The sequence below is a fragment of the Sus scrofa genome, chromosome 18 (assembly GCF_000003025.6).
Source record: "Sus scrofa isolate TJ Tabasco breed Duroc chromosome 18, Sscrofa11.1, whole genome shotgun sequence".
Taxonomy (NCBI): Eukaryota; Metazoa; Chordata; class Mammalia; order Artiodactyla; family Suidae; genus Sus; species Sus scrofa.
The window spans coordinates 24761863-24778794 of record NC_010460.4 but is presented as its reverse complement, the minus strand read 5'-3'; the positions used below and the strand labels follow the sequence as shown (position 1 = coordinate 24778794).

The 16932-nt window shown below is 40.7% G+C and overlaps 1 protein-coding gene across 30 annotated transcripts in view; it reads right to left on the bottom strand.

Annotated features, from left to right (window-relative positions):
- Positions 1–16932, bottom strand: part of CADPS2 (calcium dependent secretion activator 2) — a 494741-nt gene that overhangs the window by 88493 nt on the left and 389316 nt on the right. For 18 of the 30 annotated variants that reach the window (XM_021078970.1, XM_013985671.2, XM_013985668.2 and 15 more), the window contains 2 exons: positions 7693–7796; positions 6073–6081 (listed from right to left, as the gene is read on the bottom strand). In XM_021078970.1, coding sequence (XP_020934629.1) covers positions 6073–6081; positions 7693–7796 — 113 coding nt within the window. The remainder of the gene's footprint in view (positions 1–6072; positions 6082–7692; positions 7797–16932) is intronic. The other 12 variants (XM_003134729.3, XM_003134728.4, XM_013985663.2 and 9 more) reach the window with 1 other exon arrangement.

Here is a 16932-nt window from a genome sequence, read left to right as displayed (position 1 = left end):
CGATCCCTGCCCTTGCTCAGTGGGTTAAGGATCTGGTGTTGCTGCAAGCTGTAATGCAGGTTGCAGTGCAGCTCGGATCAGGTGTTGCTGTGGCTGTGATTTCCTCATACGCCTGTAGCTGCAGCTCAGATTTGACACTTAGCCCAGGAACTTCCATATGCTGCAGATACAGTTGTAAAAAGAAAGAAAAAACAGCTCATGTCCTGTAAAGAAAATAATCAACAAAGGGAAAAGGTAACCTATACAATGGGAGAAGCCCATACCTGATAAAGGGTTAATATCCAAAATATATAATATGCTCCTACAACTCAAATCAAAAAACCCCAACCGATTAAAAGATGGACATGGGGAGTTCCCGTCATGGCACAGTGGTTAACGAGTCCGACTAGGAACCATGGGTTTGATCCCTGCCCTTGCTCAGCGGGTTAACGATCCGGCGTTGCTGTGAACTGTGGTGTAGGTTGCAGACGCGGCTCGGATCCCACGTTGCTGTGGCTCTGGTGTAGGCTGGAGGCTACAGCTCCGATTCGACCCCTAGCCTGGGAAACTCCATATGCCATGGGAAGTGGCCCTAGAAAAGGCAAAAAGACAAAAAAAAAAAAAAAAAAAAAGATTGATATGGGATGGAAAAAAAAAAGACTTTTCTCTGAAGAAGACTAACAAATGGGCGACAGGTATATAAAAAGGGCTTCAACATCACTTACCATTGTTTGATTTTTCAAATGCCAATCAAAACTACAATGAGATCTTTATTTCTGTTTTTGTGCCAGTACCACATTGTTTTGATGACTGTAGCTTTGTAGTATAGTCTGAGGCCAGGGAGCCTGACTCCTCCAGTTCTGTTTTTCTCTTTCAATATTGCTTTGGCTATTCGGAGTCTTTTGTGTTTTAACTTGCATTTTTCTAATCTTGAATGAGTTTGAACATGTTTTCATATGTTTCAGGGTCCTCTCTCTTTCTCTCTCTTTTTTTTTTTTTTTGGCCATGCCTGAAGTATGTGAAAGATCCCAGCCTCAGGATCGAACCCATGCCACAGCAGTGACAAGAGCAGCTGCAGTAACAAAACTGGATCCTTAACCCACCGCACCACAAGAGAACTCCTTATACTGCTTTTAGTGAAATGTCTCTCATGTCTTTTCCTCTTTCTTCTATTCAGTTTTTGACAGTGTTATAAATTTTTAACTAAATAACTGTCAAAAATACACATTTCTGTGACAGATATTTTTGTGATTCTTCCAATTAAAATTAATTTTTACAAAATGATTCATCATAGTATACTCAGAGAAGTCCATATCTACTTTCAAGAACTTTCTAAGAATATGTGAGATTTGTGGTTGCAAAACTCCATTTAATTTCTGGCAATGTGATTTAGATTATAGCAAAGAGTCAAACCATAAAGGGAACCAAAAAAAAAAAAAGGTGGCCTATAAAATACTGACATACTGAGCATTTTCTTAAAAACCGTTATCCCCAAAATAATATTCAATATATTTATAGAAACATTACCATGTAAATAATTAGCAGGTGGTAAATAGAAGAAAATATTGCCTGAAGAAAGCACGGTGCAGTACAAGTATCAGACTCTAGAGTGAGGAACATTTTAACGGCTGGCTCCATACTTCTAACTTTGACTTCGCTGTTACAAACATATGAATGTGAAAGCCTGTTAGAAAAGGTATGTTCTATGGTACACTGAGCTGTTGTTCTTTGAAAATGTTATATTTGTATACTTTTTTGTTTAAATCTCCACTAGAATGGGTCTATGACAATAACATAAAAGTTAACAAAAATAAAACAGCAAACACCATTGCACTGCATATACCTCGCTTCCTGTCTTTGAGAGCCATGGCAGAGAAGCAGAGATTCCTTACTCTGAGCAGAGCAGGATCGAAATGCTAGTAAAAATGCAGTACTGCAAAGAGACATTTTCAATGTCTCACTTCCAGTTCATAACCAATACCTCTGCGAAAGGTTAAAATTAAGAAAACAACAGTCATGTTAGGTCAAGATTGTCTCGAGTCTCTGAGAAAAATTTCCAAAGCGCTTTCAAAAGTTAACTTGGAAGACAAAGCCATGGTGGGGAATGAAATGCAATGGAATATAAATTTTCTTAAAAAAACAAAACAAAACAAAACAAAAACCAAAAAAACCAAAGCAGCTTCAGGTTGGCAAGACTTTAATATTAATTCAAAATTTTCATCATGTTTTACATTAAGTACATATTTAGTTTCGAATTGTATTTCTGATATTATTATTCCTGATAACCTGTGATGAATGCTTATTGTTCTAATGATGACCAGAGAAAGAGTTAAGCAACCACTGTCTTTGAAAATGAAAATCGAGGGTTGCAGGCTATTATGTTAAGAACACAAGGTCAATACTACCACCTGTCCCCTCCCTCTTTCTGCCATCCCTCTGAGTGTCAGTGCTCCCACCCTGGGTTGGTAGGAAGAAGAAAGGCTGAGTAATTTCCTGCCCAGAGCACCACTTCTTGAGATGGCTGAGGCTCCACAGTGTGTGAGGCTTCACCAAGGGAGGAAAAAACCTTTCTTAGAAAAGCATCCATCTGTAGGACACCAATCGAAAGTCATGATTATCTGGGTTAGGGTTATCCTGGCTCTAAAGCTAAGCTGCTAATTAGTGTAAACAAGACGGCAGACGTAAAAGAATTTAATTAAGAAGAAAATACAAAACTTGATTGTAATCCTTTAGCCATTCTAGTCTATCAAAGTTCTAACAAATAATAAATCGTGTATAGTGAGAATAAACTATGTGGCAGGCTGAAGATACTCTGAAGGCCAAGGCTGTGTGTTTGTTCAATGTAGTTGACAAGAGTGGCAGGGAAGGCTATCCCTGGAACTGCTATCCCCAGAGCCCTGGGCTTTTGAATTTGGTGAGGCTTGACTGAGGGTGGGCAAGTCAGTTCCCCGGGTGGGTGGATTTCCATTTCTTTACCTGTAAATTAGCAATGGCAATACTTGCCCTCACCTCCTCCAGGGTTGTTTGGAAAAGTCAGTGAGTATGAAAAGCTCTTGCTTTACAAAAGTAAAAACTAATCATTACCGCACACAAAAATGAAGTGAAATTCACACAAATCTTATAACTTGAGTTTAGATGTTTTACCAATAATAATGTCCAACAGGAGTGTAATAGTTTCTATGTGCCAAGTATGGCTCTAAAGGCTTTTTGGACATCATCTTACTTAATCCTTTCAGGAAGACGGTATAATTACCTTTATTTTATAGGTTAGTATGTTCTGAGAGATTAAAGAATTTGCCCCAAGTCATAAAGTTGGTGGGTAACAGGACAATAATTTGAAGCCAGGTCAGGTGGAGTATAGAGACCAAGCTCGTACACTTCCAGCTTCTTTTTAATTAACCGTATATGGCACATTGCCTGTCCATCTGTCTATCTAGTTTTGCAGATCAGACCAAAGTTAAGATCCTCTGATTTTTCTTCTTGCCAGAGCATCTCTTACTGTCTGATTTCTTTATATCTTTTCTAATTCCTTTGAGGTCTTAGGCTTTTCATTACGTTTACCCTCAAAATATGGTAAATATTTGATAATTTACAACAACAACAGAAAGCATAAATGAACAAAAACAAGGCATCTGACTTCAGAATGTATTATGTGCTTTCCCCCCCCCCCGCCCCCATGCCACCCCCAAGAAAAGATCAGTTTGCAATCCTGTGTTTTGTAGATGATCTTAAAAGCTCTGGCGACAATCCAGTGTCTGGGGTATCACTCTGTTCCCCTCCCCCAGTATGCTGAAGGATCATATTCTAGAAATATTTAAGCTCTTTTGAGGAGCCAACACAATGGACTGGAACCTTCAGGGCAATACTTAAACAACTGTCAAATAAATCATAAGTGTTCTATAACTCTTCATTCACAAAAATCTGTGTTCGCAGATGAATATAAATATTGAGATAACCAAGTGAGACGAGGAGCCGAAAATACTTTAAAACACAGGTCAGGGTAAAGTGCTATTCTTGTTAGTCTATATGTTTAAATTCATGAATGATAATATTTTGGTAGGTTATCTGTGCCCGTGCAGTTTCCTTTGAGAGTCACTGCTGCAAGTGGAATTCTGCCTTTAGAACTCACCCAGGTGGAAGCCACTTGCTGGTCATCCTCCAAAAGGAGGGGCATTTGCTGGGTCATAGGCTAATCTAACCCTAAACCTAAACCCATCCTAAAAAAAAGGTCAATTTACCTCGCTGGCTATCTGGATATAAATAACTATGTAACTACAATTAACTCAACACTTGAGATGACTGCAATTCAGTTAGTACTGTGTAGTAAACAGATCTTGCTCAGAATAAGTTTTTGTATAATCACAGCTTACTATGTTCCTTAACGTGCATGGCAGGAGACAGCAATAAGGATACAAAGGAGTAAAAGCAATGGAAAACACTCAGATGTCCTTTCTCTATGTTAGAATCCACCCAGACACAGCATCTGATTGAGACGTCAATGTTCACGAGAATGACCATAAACACAAATATGTGTGTCCATGGCTGAACCCCTCTCCCTGCCCTGGCTCTGCTGCCAGAGCAGCCCAGGATGCAGCCAGCTGGGGTGCAGGATGCATCAACCATTTCCAGTGAACTGAGAGCTAAGGTGCAAACAGCAAACACTGAATTACTGTGAGACATCCTCCTTGCCTACAGCGTCACAGATATGGTGGACAATATGATACTTAAAATACTTTCGGGACTTTCAATCAAGATTCTGCTGTAACAATGAATAGCAGAATAACAACCTAAGCTGTGCTCAGGTTGCTTGTAGTGCCTCTCTCTCTGCCCCTTCCTCAGGGTTTATTTCCAGCCCTCCATCCCCATAGCAGAGTCCCAGGACATGCCAGGAGAGGAAGGCCTGACAGAACGGAAAGGGACATCTCCAGGCTTGTGCTGTCATCATTCTCTCGCCATTAAATCCCTGCTATGATGCTGGGGTCAAACCTGCCAGAAGAACCAGGACAAGACACCCATTCAGGTCATTCTATTCGAACCAAGAAATAACAGTGCGGTTCCCTGGAAAGGGCAGAGTCTAGAGTCGGCCCGAGTCTTCACCTCGTCACTAACCAGCCGTGCATCTCTGGCAAGCTTTCTTACCCGGAACGTGGTGCATGTGTGTGGAGATGGTGGGCTGGTGAGCCCACCTAAGGCTTTCCAGCTGGCATCCGGGACTTGCTGCCTTTGTCTCAGATGAGTGAGTGGCCTTGGATGGACAGCTGTCAGACCAGTTTGCCTAAATTTCTGGGCAGACACAATCTCATCACGGGAGTGTGGAAGTGAGCCTTAAAGATTTTCTGGAAAGGAACTTAAATGATCTTTCTCAAGAGAAAGCACAAAAACTTGGAAGAAAAGCCTGAGAGGAGAGGTCGAGAGACCTTCAGAGAAAAGGGAGGACTGCCTGATGTGTAAGATACTGTTGAAGATCTGGAGGACGTGACACCTGCTTAACTGAGAAATTGCTGGAGGGCAGAAACCACCCCTTGGCTCTGTGCTGTGAACCGCCGCAGTGGTGGGAAGCAGAAGGAAAACGGGAAGAGCGGACACAGGGCCACTTGAAGGTCCCTGAGACAGTCGCATTAACCTCCACCAAGGGAGCTGGGCTGGAGTTCTTTCAGGCAGGAAAGAACGTCTAGCCTGGACATCCAGCCAAATCAAGATCAGCGCACAGTGCAGTCCACTAAGTCATTCTGGAAATGCCTTTGGGATCAAACCCCTTCACCCCCAATATCATTCCAAGAAAAAAACAGGATCTTCTGGTTTAAAAAAAGGCACCAAAAAACACCACTAAAAGATAAAGCCAACACCAAAATGACAAAATCCTCTCAGCTGGCCTTTACTTAGATGGCCAGTAGTAACTATGCATGTAATTAGGAACGAGTCACCTTGACCCCAACAGGACAACAAAGATTAGCCTATTCAAAGAAATACAGTCCCTAATTCCAAGGAGAGGAGCTAGGTTGGCTTTAAACCTATAACCAGAGTGGGTTTTCCCTTATCTTCACATAAAAGTTCTTCCACGCTAGAAAAACGGGTGAAAGCGATTTTACTCACCTCTCTTCCCTGAGGAATTCCAGGAATTTGGAAGCATTGTGGAATGAAGACATGCCACAGCGTTACAAAGCATTTAAAAAAGAGGTCGTTATAACAAGTCTCTATTTTGGCATCCAGTTCAGTGATATTTATGAGTTTTGATTATCGTTTTTCAATACAGTCAACTCTTATCTTTGTGGAGTAGAAAATAAGTAATACTTACATTTTAATTATGTTTGGACACATTGTACTTAACAAACATGTAGTGGTTGTGTGGGGTATATAACACTTACTAATTACACTTAGAAGACAGGAGAGTTATTATTGTCCTTATTAGTGCAGAGAAATCAAACATATTTTTTTGTGAAATGTATAGGAATATTAGATGTACCTGTTTAGGTGAAATTGGATATCCAATTGGAAAAATTTTTTTTTTTAATTTGAAAAGGTCTAATACTCTGATGATAATGGCTTTTAACAAAAGACAAAGACAACACATACATGCATTTTTATCATATAATAATTTTCATTGTAACATAGCGGTAGTACTAGCCTAGAAAAGCTCCTCCTGGGAATTCATTTCAAATTATTGAAGCAGCTGTTTCTTCAGTTTAAAATAAAATATCCATAACAAGTTCACACATGACAGATGCAAGGTAAAAACTAGATTCCACAGTGTGAGCTAAAAGCAGATGTTTTGAATGATCATATTTATAACCAGATACAATAAATCTTAGTTACCTATAGTAAGGTTTCACGAATATTCTTTTCTGAGAAAATGTGCTTAAAATGTACTTCCTGTAGTTTCTCCTGTTTTGGAGAACTAGGCTTCATTAAATACAAATATTCCATAAATTCTTCTGTATCTGGTCTTTTTCATTCTTGCTCATTTCATGTGCTTCCCCAGGAATAAAAGCACTGCTGGGACACTGACATTGATGACATTTCTTTGATTCTACACATTTTCTCTACAGAATTCAAAGTCAGAAGACCTTTAAAAACATAAGCTCACGGCTACTAGAAGCAATGACACTTTTACGTCTCAGAAGAAGCAGTTTGCCTGATGAAATACCATTCTCTGTCTTTAGTGAGTGTTAATATATCATTAGAACTAGAATTTGTAAAAACTCTTAAAAAATGCAGGTTTAATGAAAATGTAAAGAAAAGTTGGATGGAAAGAGTGAATGACGAGAGGTATCAACCACATAGTTATGAATGTCTTCTATTCGACTGTGTTAGCATACGGTTTAGCACTACTTTTCCTTTTGCATATTGATGAGTTGACATTTCTAAACGAAAGCAATCAGGATGGTGGTGGGGGAGCAAGTGATCTGGCGGCACAAGATGGGGTCTGTGTTTCACCTTTGCTGCTTACTAGCTGTTCACCTTCGGCAGATCCTGTAAGCTCTCCCATGTCTCTCACAGCAAGGCTGTTGTCAGGAATAGACACTAAATTGCAGACATATCCAATTCCTTTGTAACACATAGGAGTTACAGTTCCAAGAAATGCACGGGTTCTCAGTGTTCTATAGATAAATGGCCCGATGTGTACCAAAGGCTATGGGCAGACCACTTCTTCAGTGTTGTCCCCACTATGGCAAAGCATTGTGTGCATCTGTGACAGTTAAAACAAGTCATCACCTCTGCGTGATGCTCTTCGTTCTGCTGCAAGACTTCTATGCAGAGCTCTGCCAGATGAAGAACCTCTTCCAGCTTCCTAGCAGGAGTCGCCTGGTTCATGGTCTCTATATTAAAAACAAATCATAATAATATGTTACCTTGAAAATAAAAAGCCAAGCAGAATCTAAGATGTAATGATGAGACCAGGGTGTCGAAACAGAATGAGAAAGCATATCTTTTGAGAAAGAAGAGAGACAAGAAATATAAATGAATGCATTCTTTAAAAAAAAAAAAAAGTCAGTTCACCAGTTTGCAGAAAATATTTGCTACTCACAAAGCAATCATAGAAAACCGCAAGTGCTTTGCCATTTAACATATAAGAATGAACAGGTGCATCAGCACATTAGATGCTCAACTTCTGCAACAAACAAGTTGTAATTCTCCTCAAGGTCAGAAATAAAAAGAAAAGCAGATACCACAGTCTCTTCCTTCTCTCTGCATTGTGTTTTTAATACAATACCATTCTCACCAGATGAGTCATTCCTGGCATTAGTGAAACCCATGCTTTTCTTTGTTGCTATTTAAATTTCCAGGCTGAAATGTGTAAGGTTCATGTCGATCTTAAATTGAAGAAGTACAAAGTCACCTAAAACAACTCTGACAAGCTGCAATTAACTGATTTCCTCCCCTCTTTCCCTGCCCACCATCCCCTCCTCCAACAGGGGAGGGGTGAGGAGCCATTCTTTAGAGCTGAAGGTTCTTTCAGCACTACGGCAAACCGGGATAAAAAGGCCAGGCCACAAGGAGATTAAGTGCAGCTACCTGAAATGCAGCAACAGAGAAGGCAAAGCAGTTGATTTCAGAGATAAAATGAAGTGGCAAAAATTAGGGCTGCCCCGTGTAATGAAGCTGTTTCAAAACTGAATGTGAAGAACAGTTTCCAATAAGGATATTAAAGATACAAGCTGTCTTAAATTTATGGATGCTCTCTTTGCCCCTGGAGGTTGTAAGGAAGAGAAAGAAAATCTTTGGATCAAGAGCTTTTTCTGTGGAACTGAAAAAGTCTTTTTTTTTTTTTTTTTTGCCATTTAATATCTAATACCTTTAATATCTCCCTAAAACTTCCACCTTTGCTCTGAATTTGTTCCCAAGGGATATACGATGATGCACTGAAACACAGCTTACGGTTGGTAATTGTTCATCGAACATTTATTATAAGCTTACTAGGGGTCACCATGTGATGCATGTGGAGGTGCCACCCCCCCACCCCCCGCTACACAGATGCCTAAATTCCCCCGGAGGATGAAAGCCACTGCTTGTCTGTGACAGGGAACAAAGAGTAGGATCCTTCAGGAAAATAGTTTGCTAAACGCCACAGAGTTGAGTGTGCCTGCAGTGAAGGATCTTGGCTGTGGGACGTAGGAGGAAGCAAGACATGTCCCTGCTCTAAAACAACTCAGACTCCAAAAGTCACTACTGCGAGGATCCTCAGATCGCACTATCCAATCTTCCACTGGTTTCATGATCACGTCAACCTCCTCAAACCAGGCTGAAGTCAAGGAGGTGCATGACTTTGCACGACGTCTATGCCATGGGGGGCAGCTGAGGTATTTCAGCCTGGTGAGGAAACTAAGAAAAGCTTGGAAACAATGCAAAGCAGACAGAGGTGATGCAGGGGGATGAGAGGAGAGACGGCTGAGAGTAGGTGTCTGTGTGTGTGTTGGGGGGCAGCAGTGGGAAGATAAACAGGACCCAAAGGAGGTCCTCCTGGGTAAGAGGAGGAAGGGTTTCTAGAAATGGTTGCATGACAGACGTGGTGCATTTCAGAGGAAGGTGATTACAAATGCTACCATTTATTGAGAGCCAATTATGTGTCAGGCACAGACCTGGGCACTTCCCATGTGTCATCATGCTCATTTTCCTAATAATTTTAAGCCATTTGGTTATTTATTCATATAAGTCATAGATAAGGAGACCAACTTGGAGAGATGAAATGCAACTAACAGGAGGTACAGGTGAGACCTGACTCACTCTCTCTGCTCTGCACTTGCTTGGCTACAGTATAAACGTGCTACAGAATGATGGGCCATGAGCCTGAGGTCAGATCGTGGCAGGCTTTAAGTAAGATAATAAGTAGACTGTGTAACTATATCCTACAGATAACTTGGAGCAGATGTTTCTTAGCTTGGCTTCATAATAAATTAATTTTTTGAAAATGTATTTGTAGCTGTGTAGAAGGAGGACTGGTGAGGGCCAGGTCTAGTAGCATGAGAACTTCAGGAAGATGGTAACGGAGACAGAAGAGGAAGGTACAGGGACATTTTGCAGAAAGGATCTGCAAGCCTTTGTGAGTGACCAGAAATTGCAGGTGAATGACCCGGAGGTTTGGAGACTATGTAGCTCAGAGAACAAAAATGCATGGCTGATGGAACTAACGAATGGGTCTTCAATGAGCCAGCCCATATATATTAGGACTAATTACCATGTACGTATAATTCAAATAAACAAATTATTCTAAACTAAAAAGAAAGCTGTGTATTGTAAAATTTGTGTGCACAGGAAATTAGGCTATCTGGATCTTTAGCCTGGCAAGCTTCTACGCATCACCAACACAACTAACAAAACTACATACTGCCTTAGGCGTGGGACCTTCTCAAAGTTCTGGGGCTGAAGTTGCTCCTCTCTGAGTTCTCCTATTACTGGCTCACGGGCCCGTTATTAGAGTGTGACCAGATCAGTCAGAAACTGAGTCTCATTGTCTTGTGTTCTCACTGTCTTGAACAGGCTTCAGACCATGACGGGTACTTAATGAATGTTTACTGAGAATGCAGGTAGAATAATTTTTGGGGAAAAGCATGTTAAAAATAGAGTCCATACCCAAATTACTTCATTTAACTTTGCATAGGATTGCAAATAGCTCTTCTGTTACTCGCACACCAAGAGTGGACTAGATGGCAAAGTCTACCTGTGAAATGCAGCTGGAATCTAAGGACACTGTTCAAATAATTGATGGAAGTTGTGTTCTTAAATTATTAGACAATGGTTTTGAGGGAAGAATTTTCAAAATAAATTTTAATTCTCAAGAACTTACATTCCTTAACTTTTCCATCTTTAGATTGAGGGTGTTGAGTATTCTTAAACCAAGGGTTAGGAATAGATTTTATGGAGTCTTTCAACCCCTTAAAATATATGCTAATTTTTGTGTATAAAGGCTTTTGAGGAGTGAAGGACTATAACTTTCAGGTTCTCAAAGTAGTCTGTGAGCCAAACAAATGGTAAGAATCACTGCATATACTCTCTAAGATTCTAGCTATGAGATTCTATGCTTCCTGTAAATATTGGGCTTTACCTGTCTTGGATTATATTATTTCAACTTGAAGAGGAAAGGGAAAGGCAACAAAATTTAATCATTTTTATCACAGAAGAGGAACTCATTTTTCTATATACTTTAGTATATTGTTTACTGAATCCTTAAAACCATTCTGCAAGTTAAGGAATTGGAATCCCCCCATCCCCGCTCCATTTCCAGATTAGGAAAAAGAATCTTGGCGAGGTTAAAAAAGTATCCAAGGTCATACAGATGCTGGTTGAGAAGGGATTAAAATTTTACCACTGATGTCATATAAGAAGCGATAATACAACATTTGAATTCTCTTCCATTTTCAATTCTCTGAATAGGATTAACACACACACACACACTCAACTGAATATATATATATTCAATACGAACTTCTGAAATAGCTGAAAGCTTGAGTTTACACAGTCACCATATCCTTGGCCATAAGTATGCAATAATGGAAAAGAAACACACAAGCAACCTGAAAACGTATTTCTCTTTACGTGTGAATATGTCAAAATCAGCTTTTACAATTGACACTCTCTTAAGGAAAAACTCAGAGTACCCTGTGTCCTACTGAAACTTAAAAACAGTCTGAAATGTTTTATTCTTTCCAGATTAAATTTACTGAGAGGATCAAAACTTTGTACTTGAACATAATGGCCACTCTAATACTTTAAATAAATAGCATTTTTATCAAGTACACTATGTATGCCATCTCTAGCTGTCACTCATTTGACTACAGCCAAGAAGTTTAATGCATTTCATAGTCAGAACTGTATCAGACAATGAGGTTACCGACAGCTCCATTAAAATTCTGAACACTGTGAATATTTGAAAACTCCTCTTTAAAATGTCCACTTTCCCTCTTTTTGTAACATTTCTACAGCATTACAGATGTCTCTATATTCTTTACACTTCACCCATTTTCTTCTGGAGACTTTTAAAATAAATAGGCCCAAAGTGGCAAGCTTGCTTGATGAATTTCAATGTATTACTCTTGGTTAAGATATTTCTTCATTTTGGAACACTTTCACTTTTCTAGGATAACACCTCTTGTCTCCTCAAAGCAATTACTTTTAATTATACCTCTGTGCATGTAAGGAGAGATTTCACCGGGAGAAAGGCCGGGAGGTGGGGAGACAGAAGAAGCCAGCTTGATCACTGTGCACTAGTAGGTGTTAACTCTGCTGCCCCACATCAAAGAGGATGTGTACTCCCAGCAAACTCCCCTTGGCTGACCCTTCCTCCCACTGCCTGTCAAAGTCCTTTGTGGCAGATACACAATGATGCTCATTGTGAAGGCTGTAAGGGGACATTGGGAGAAGACCAGTAAGATCATTTCAGTCCATTTTCCTCTATGTATATAAGATACATAGACATTTGAAATGTATTTGACCTTAACGTTTTCCAGACTGATTGTATCTGCACTTGCAGCTCAATGAGAAATAGAATTCAAGATGGTGCTGGATTGAAGGGCTATGGCAATAATCCCACTGTAATAATGACTTCTCTCCTTTGCACATGGGTTAGGATAACCTACTAGAGTGCACCAACAATAATTCATATATATGCACTAAGATTTCTTACCAGTTCTTTAACATCCCTAGATTCTGTGGCTCTGAATTTGATTTGACAAACATAAACTGCATGTAAGATACTATACGAATAACTGAAGGGCTATCACGATGGAAAAAAAAAATGATGCCCGCCTTCAAAGAATTTATGTATTTCTCTCCCTAACTGGTTTATAAGGTAGAGGATAACTACACCCCACCCATTTTTGATCAATAGGAAGTTCTATAACAGAGCTCTTACAGAGTGAATTAAATGTACTCAATATGCAAGAACAGAGTTACTGGCTTTCAAGAAACAAGATTAAAGATAGAGAAACAGGATGGCTTTAAATTGTTTGTGGATAATACATGGAGTTCTTCCAAAAAGAAATTATTCTTTTAATGGGTGTGTGTGTGAGTTCAGAAACTTCAGATCAGAGAAAGTTAGCAGCAGTCTGACACAGAAATCTCTCATCTTTTTCCTCCTCCCATCTGAAGAAAAAGAACTCACTCACCCTCCTGCTGCTTCTCCCTCCTTCTCAAGGATACAATCAGATGAATGGGGAGAAAGCCCTGACATTCAGGAGGTAACGGAGGTGAGAAACTTGTAAGACTGAAGAAGGAATTATAAGGATATATGCAGGTCCTGGGGGAGAAAAGCAAGACAGAGGCCGGGATAAAAGAGGAGAAAGAACAGGGAAAATGATCACTGTCTTGACAAAGGAGTTAAAGGAACGCCTTCTGCTTGAAAGGAGAAGAGGATGGACAACATGGAAGCACTGACCTGGGGCGCCGTGCAGGCTTTGCTTTGTGAGGTTTAACTAAACATGGATGTTGGGCCAATGGTACAACATCTAAGTTCTTCTACCTGAAACCGCAAAGGTCATTCAGTGGCAAGGGCTGTCAAGCACCCTCTCAGTGGACTGCTGATGGGAAAAACTTATCCATCCTTAAACCCACTGAGAAATGATGGGTGCTTCCTTGTGCCTCTCTTCCACCAAAGTAGATGGTGACCGCTCCCTCCAGCCTCCTCACCCTACAAAAACATACGGCACACAAACGCTGTACGCTGCTATAGGCCCATAAATGACCTGTACCAATCCGAGAGATTAGGAATGGTTCCATCTGAGTGACCATGTCCAATGCCTTTTCCCATCCTTACACTCCTACAGGCCAGCCCAGCTGGCTTGGGGGGCGTTCTGCCAGCTCCCTAGCCTGTCTTCATTTGAACCTTAATTCTCATCTGCTGTCAATGTTCTCCCTCTTTGCATGATCCATACTGATGACTCAGTTGGAAGAGTGTATATTTTATTGCAACTTTCTGACCCCTCCTCTAGCTCCAGGCACAGCAACCTATGGAAAGTGATACAGTACCAGAGCCTAGTACAGCGAGGCTCCTGGGAGTCCTAAACCTGGGCCAGATCTCAAAACTCATGGGCTTTCTCATCCCAAGAGGGAAGGAGGGCAGGAGATCAAATACTTCCCATTAAACAAAACAACCCCTTCCCCTCAAACCTGTCTGCCACTTTCTTTAGAGCTTGTGACTAGATTAGATGATTCTGGGAGAAATTCCCTCAACTTAGTCCCTAGAAGAAACAGTATTAACGTGCTGGCTAAGAAGACCACCTCAGAATCCAGGGGAGGGGCAGTTTCAAAAACTAAAGCCCACTTCCCCAACCTGAGCTATACTTTGTTCAGTATCTGACTCCTAACACATGGGGAATGATGCAAAAGCTTGGTGTATCATTAACTCTTTTGGCCTGATGTAGCCTATTTTGGTTTTATGAGTGCCAGACATAAATAGACATACATTGCTCTAATCAAGGAATATCTTCAGGATAGACCTGTGGTTCTTAACCTCATCATGCACCAGAATCACCCAGAGGGCTGGTTAAAACACAGATTGATGGCACTACCCCAGAGTTTTAGATTCAGAAGGTCTTGTGAGGGGCCAAAGAATTCATATTTCTAACAAGTTCCCAGGAGATGCTGAAATCAAGCTACAGCTTTACATAAACGTGTTACTGAAAAAAGGTGACTTTTCTATAGAATCAGAACACATTTTCACCTCTCTGTAATGTTATCCAAGGTACATATCTGGACAATCTTTGGATGAGTGAAAATAATCTAGGATGGGATACATATCTGGATAATCTCTGAATGAATGAAAATCACCTAGGATGCTATGGCCTCCCCACAGCTGTTTGAAATCCATGAGAATACCAGGGCCACAATGTTTGAAAACAAGAGGTCTATGGCCTCCTAATTCCAAGACTCCCTTTGGGGCCAACTTGTTTAATGACCCTGTCGTTTAAAACAACAGTTCCAGTAAATACCTTCTTGGAATTAACCATGCTAATGATACAGTGCTTTCGAGTAATTGTCCTGCAGTCCCAAACACTTTAACTACTTCACCTGGATTATCTTTCAAATCGATAAGTTCATTTTTAAGCTATGGAACAAAGGAGAACTGGACACTGTACTATAGGCAACAGCGGCCTAATTGGATCCAAACTGGGCAGTCCTCACCAGCCAATGGCAAATGATGATCCATGAGTGACGGACCATAAAAAGTCAGCTATACGTGGAGGTCAACGTCAGGGATACTTGGTGAGCCTTGAGGAGGAATACGGTGGCACAGTCCCCTCTTAAGATCTTAAAATACGGCACAGTGGTGATGGAATTACAGAGAGAGAAGATTACTAGGAGGCACGCAATTTAATATTATGTGGTTTAACATCTGTCACAGCCTTCTATAATTATGTGATTTATAAGAGTGAAGAAAGACACCTTGGTTTGAGTTTTACTCAAGTTTTAACAATCCTTTTACAAACTGAAACTCCAGCTCTCTCTAAATTTGTGAAACAGGAAGATCTAAGATCTCCTGGGGAAAAAAAAAAACCCTGCATGGTGTTGCTGATGGCAGAGCCTGCGAAGGCATGAAAGAGAAGAGAATTTTCTTATAAGGCATATTGACTTTGCTTTGCTTAGCTCTGGCTACAGCTATGTTGTAGGATTCTAATGTCAGCAGAAATTCTTTCCACTAGCAGTTTTGGCAGCTATTTGTATAACAGGGGCTTTTCCAAAGACTGGTCTTTAGCCATGCTATCTGTATTTGTGTCGCACATACAGGAGATACAGATTCAGCAGCTAAAACTGAGAAATGGTTCCCTCCCTGGTTTTATTGCTCTTCATATATAGATACACCATATTTATTTCTCCTCAATATCATTCAGATTCGGAAATGGAAAACCATCTGAGTAATCGCAAGTCTGATAAGTGCCATGCCAGTATGAAATGATCACATAATGAAGGCCTAGAGAGAGCGTGTTGTTTTATGCTTAGTCCTGTCTGTATTCTAATTATATTTCTGTACAACAGCCTCTCCCGGCATATTCGTTATCTTCTTACATACAGGGAGTCCCCCCACAGCTCCACACCCATCCATTTCCTGCCCCTTAAACTCTTTTCTCCATTTTCAAGGAGAGAGTCTGCCTCTGAAGAATGGAGGGCTAGGCAAGCAGGACTCAGTGAGGCGGTGGGGGTGAAGGCGGTCTGTGCAGGGATGGGTGAGGGGAAAGGCACTCCAGAGGCTTGCCAGCTGGGAGGCAGGCTGAAGGAGAAGGAATGAGAAGTTTCCTGGATACAGCAGCCACAATATGAAAGCGGCAATGTGCAGATGTCTCAGCCTTGGGTGCTAAGAAATTAGTCAAAAGCTCTTGATGTCTATATGTCTTTGTGTCCTTTGACTCATAACCAAACTCTCTTAGGGCAGACGGCGTGTGCATGAGTGGTGATAATCTATTTGATGCCAGGATTTGGAGGACGTCTCCTAGTTGGACAAGTGTAAAGACTGAGTGCAGAGACTAGGGCTGGACTTGGTGACATCCTGAGTAATCCTGCTGTTTTAACATCCTGGGTCTGCCTGTCACCATGCATGTGTGCATCTGCATTGATGCCTCAGGATATTTTATAAGTTTTCTTTTTGGAAAAAAAAATCTAACATTACAAATTCTTTGATTAAGTCTTTTAATGGAGTGCTTGAAGCTCTATGGCCACTTAGCTATAGGTTACCAGCAATGAAATCTCCCAAATTTCCCAACCTATTCATCCATCCGGGCTCTGAGTCCTCACAAACTCTGTCTAGAAATAAAGAGGTGAAATCTGTCAGGTTGCATTACTCTGGTTTTGTCCAATTGAAAAGACTTTTTAATATATCTAAACTCGGATTAACAAGGTGCTGCAGGAGCCACACTGCTGTGTGTCACTTGGCTTACCTGTTGACATGTGTTAGTAAATAAACAGAAGGGTCATCACTCAGTTGGTTTCAAACCCTGGCTTTGGAGGATGATAAATTCTACAGAATTG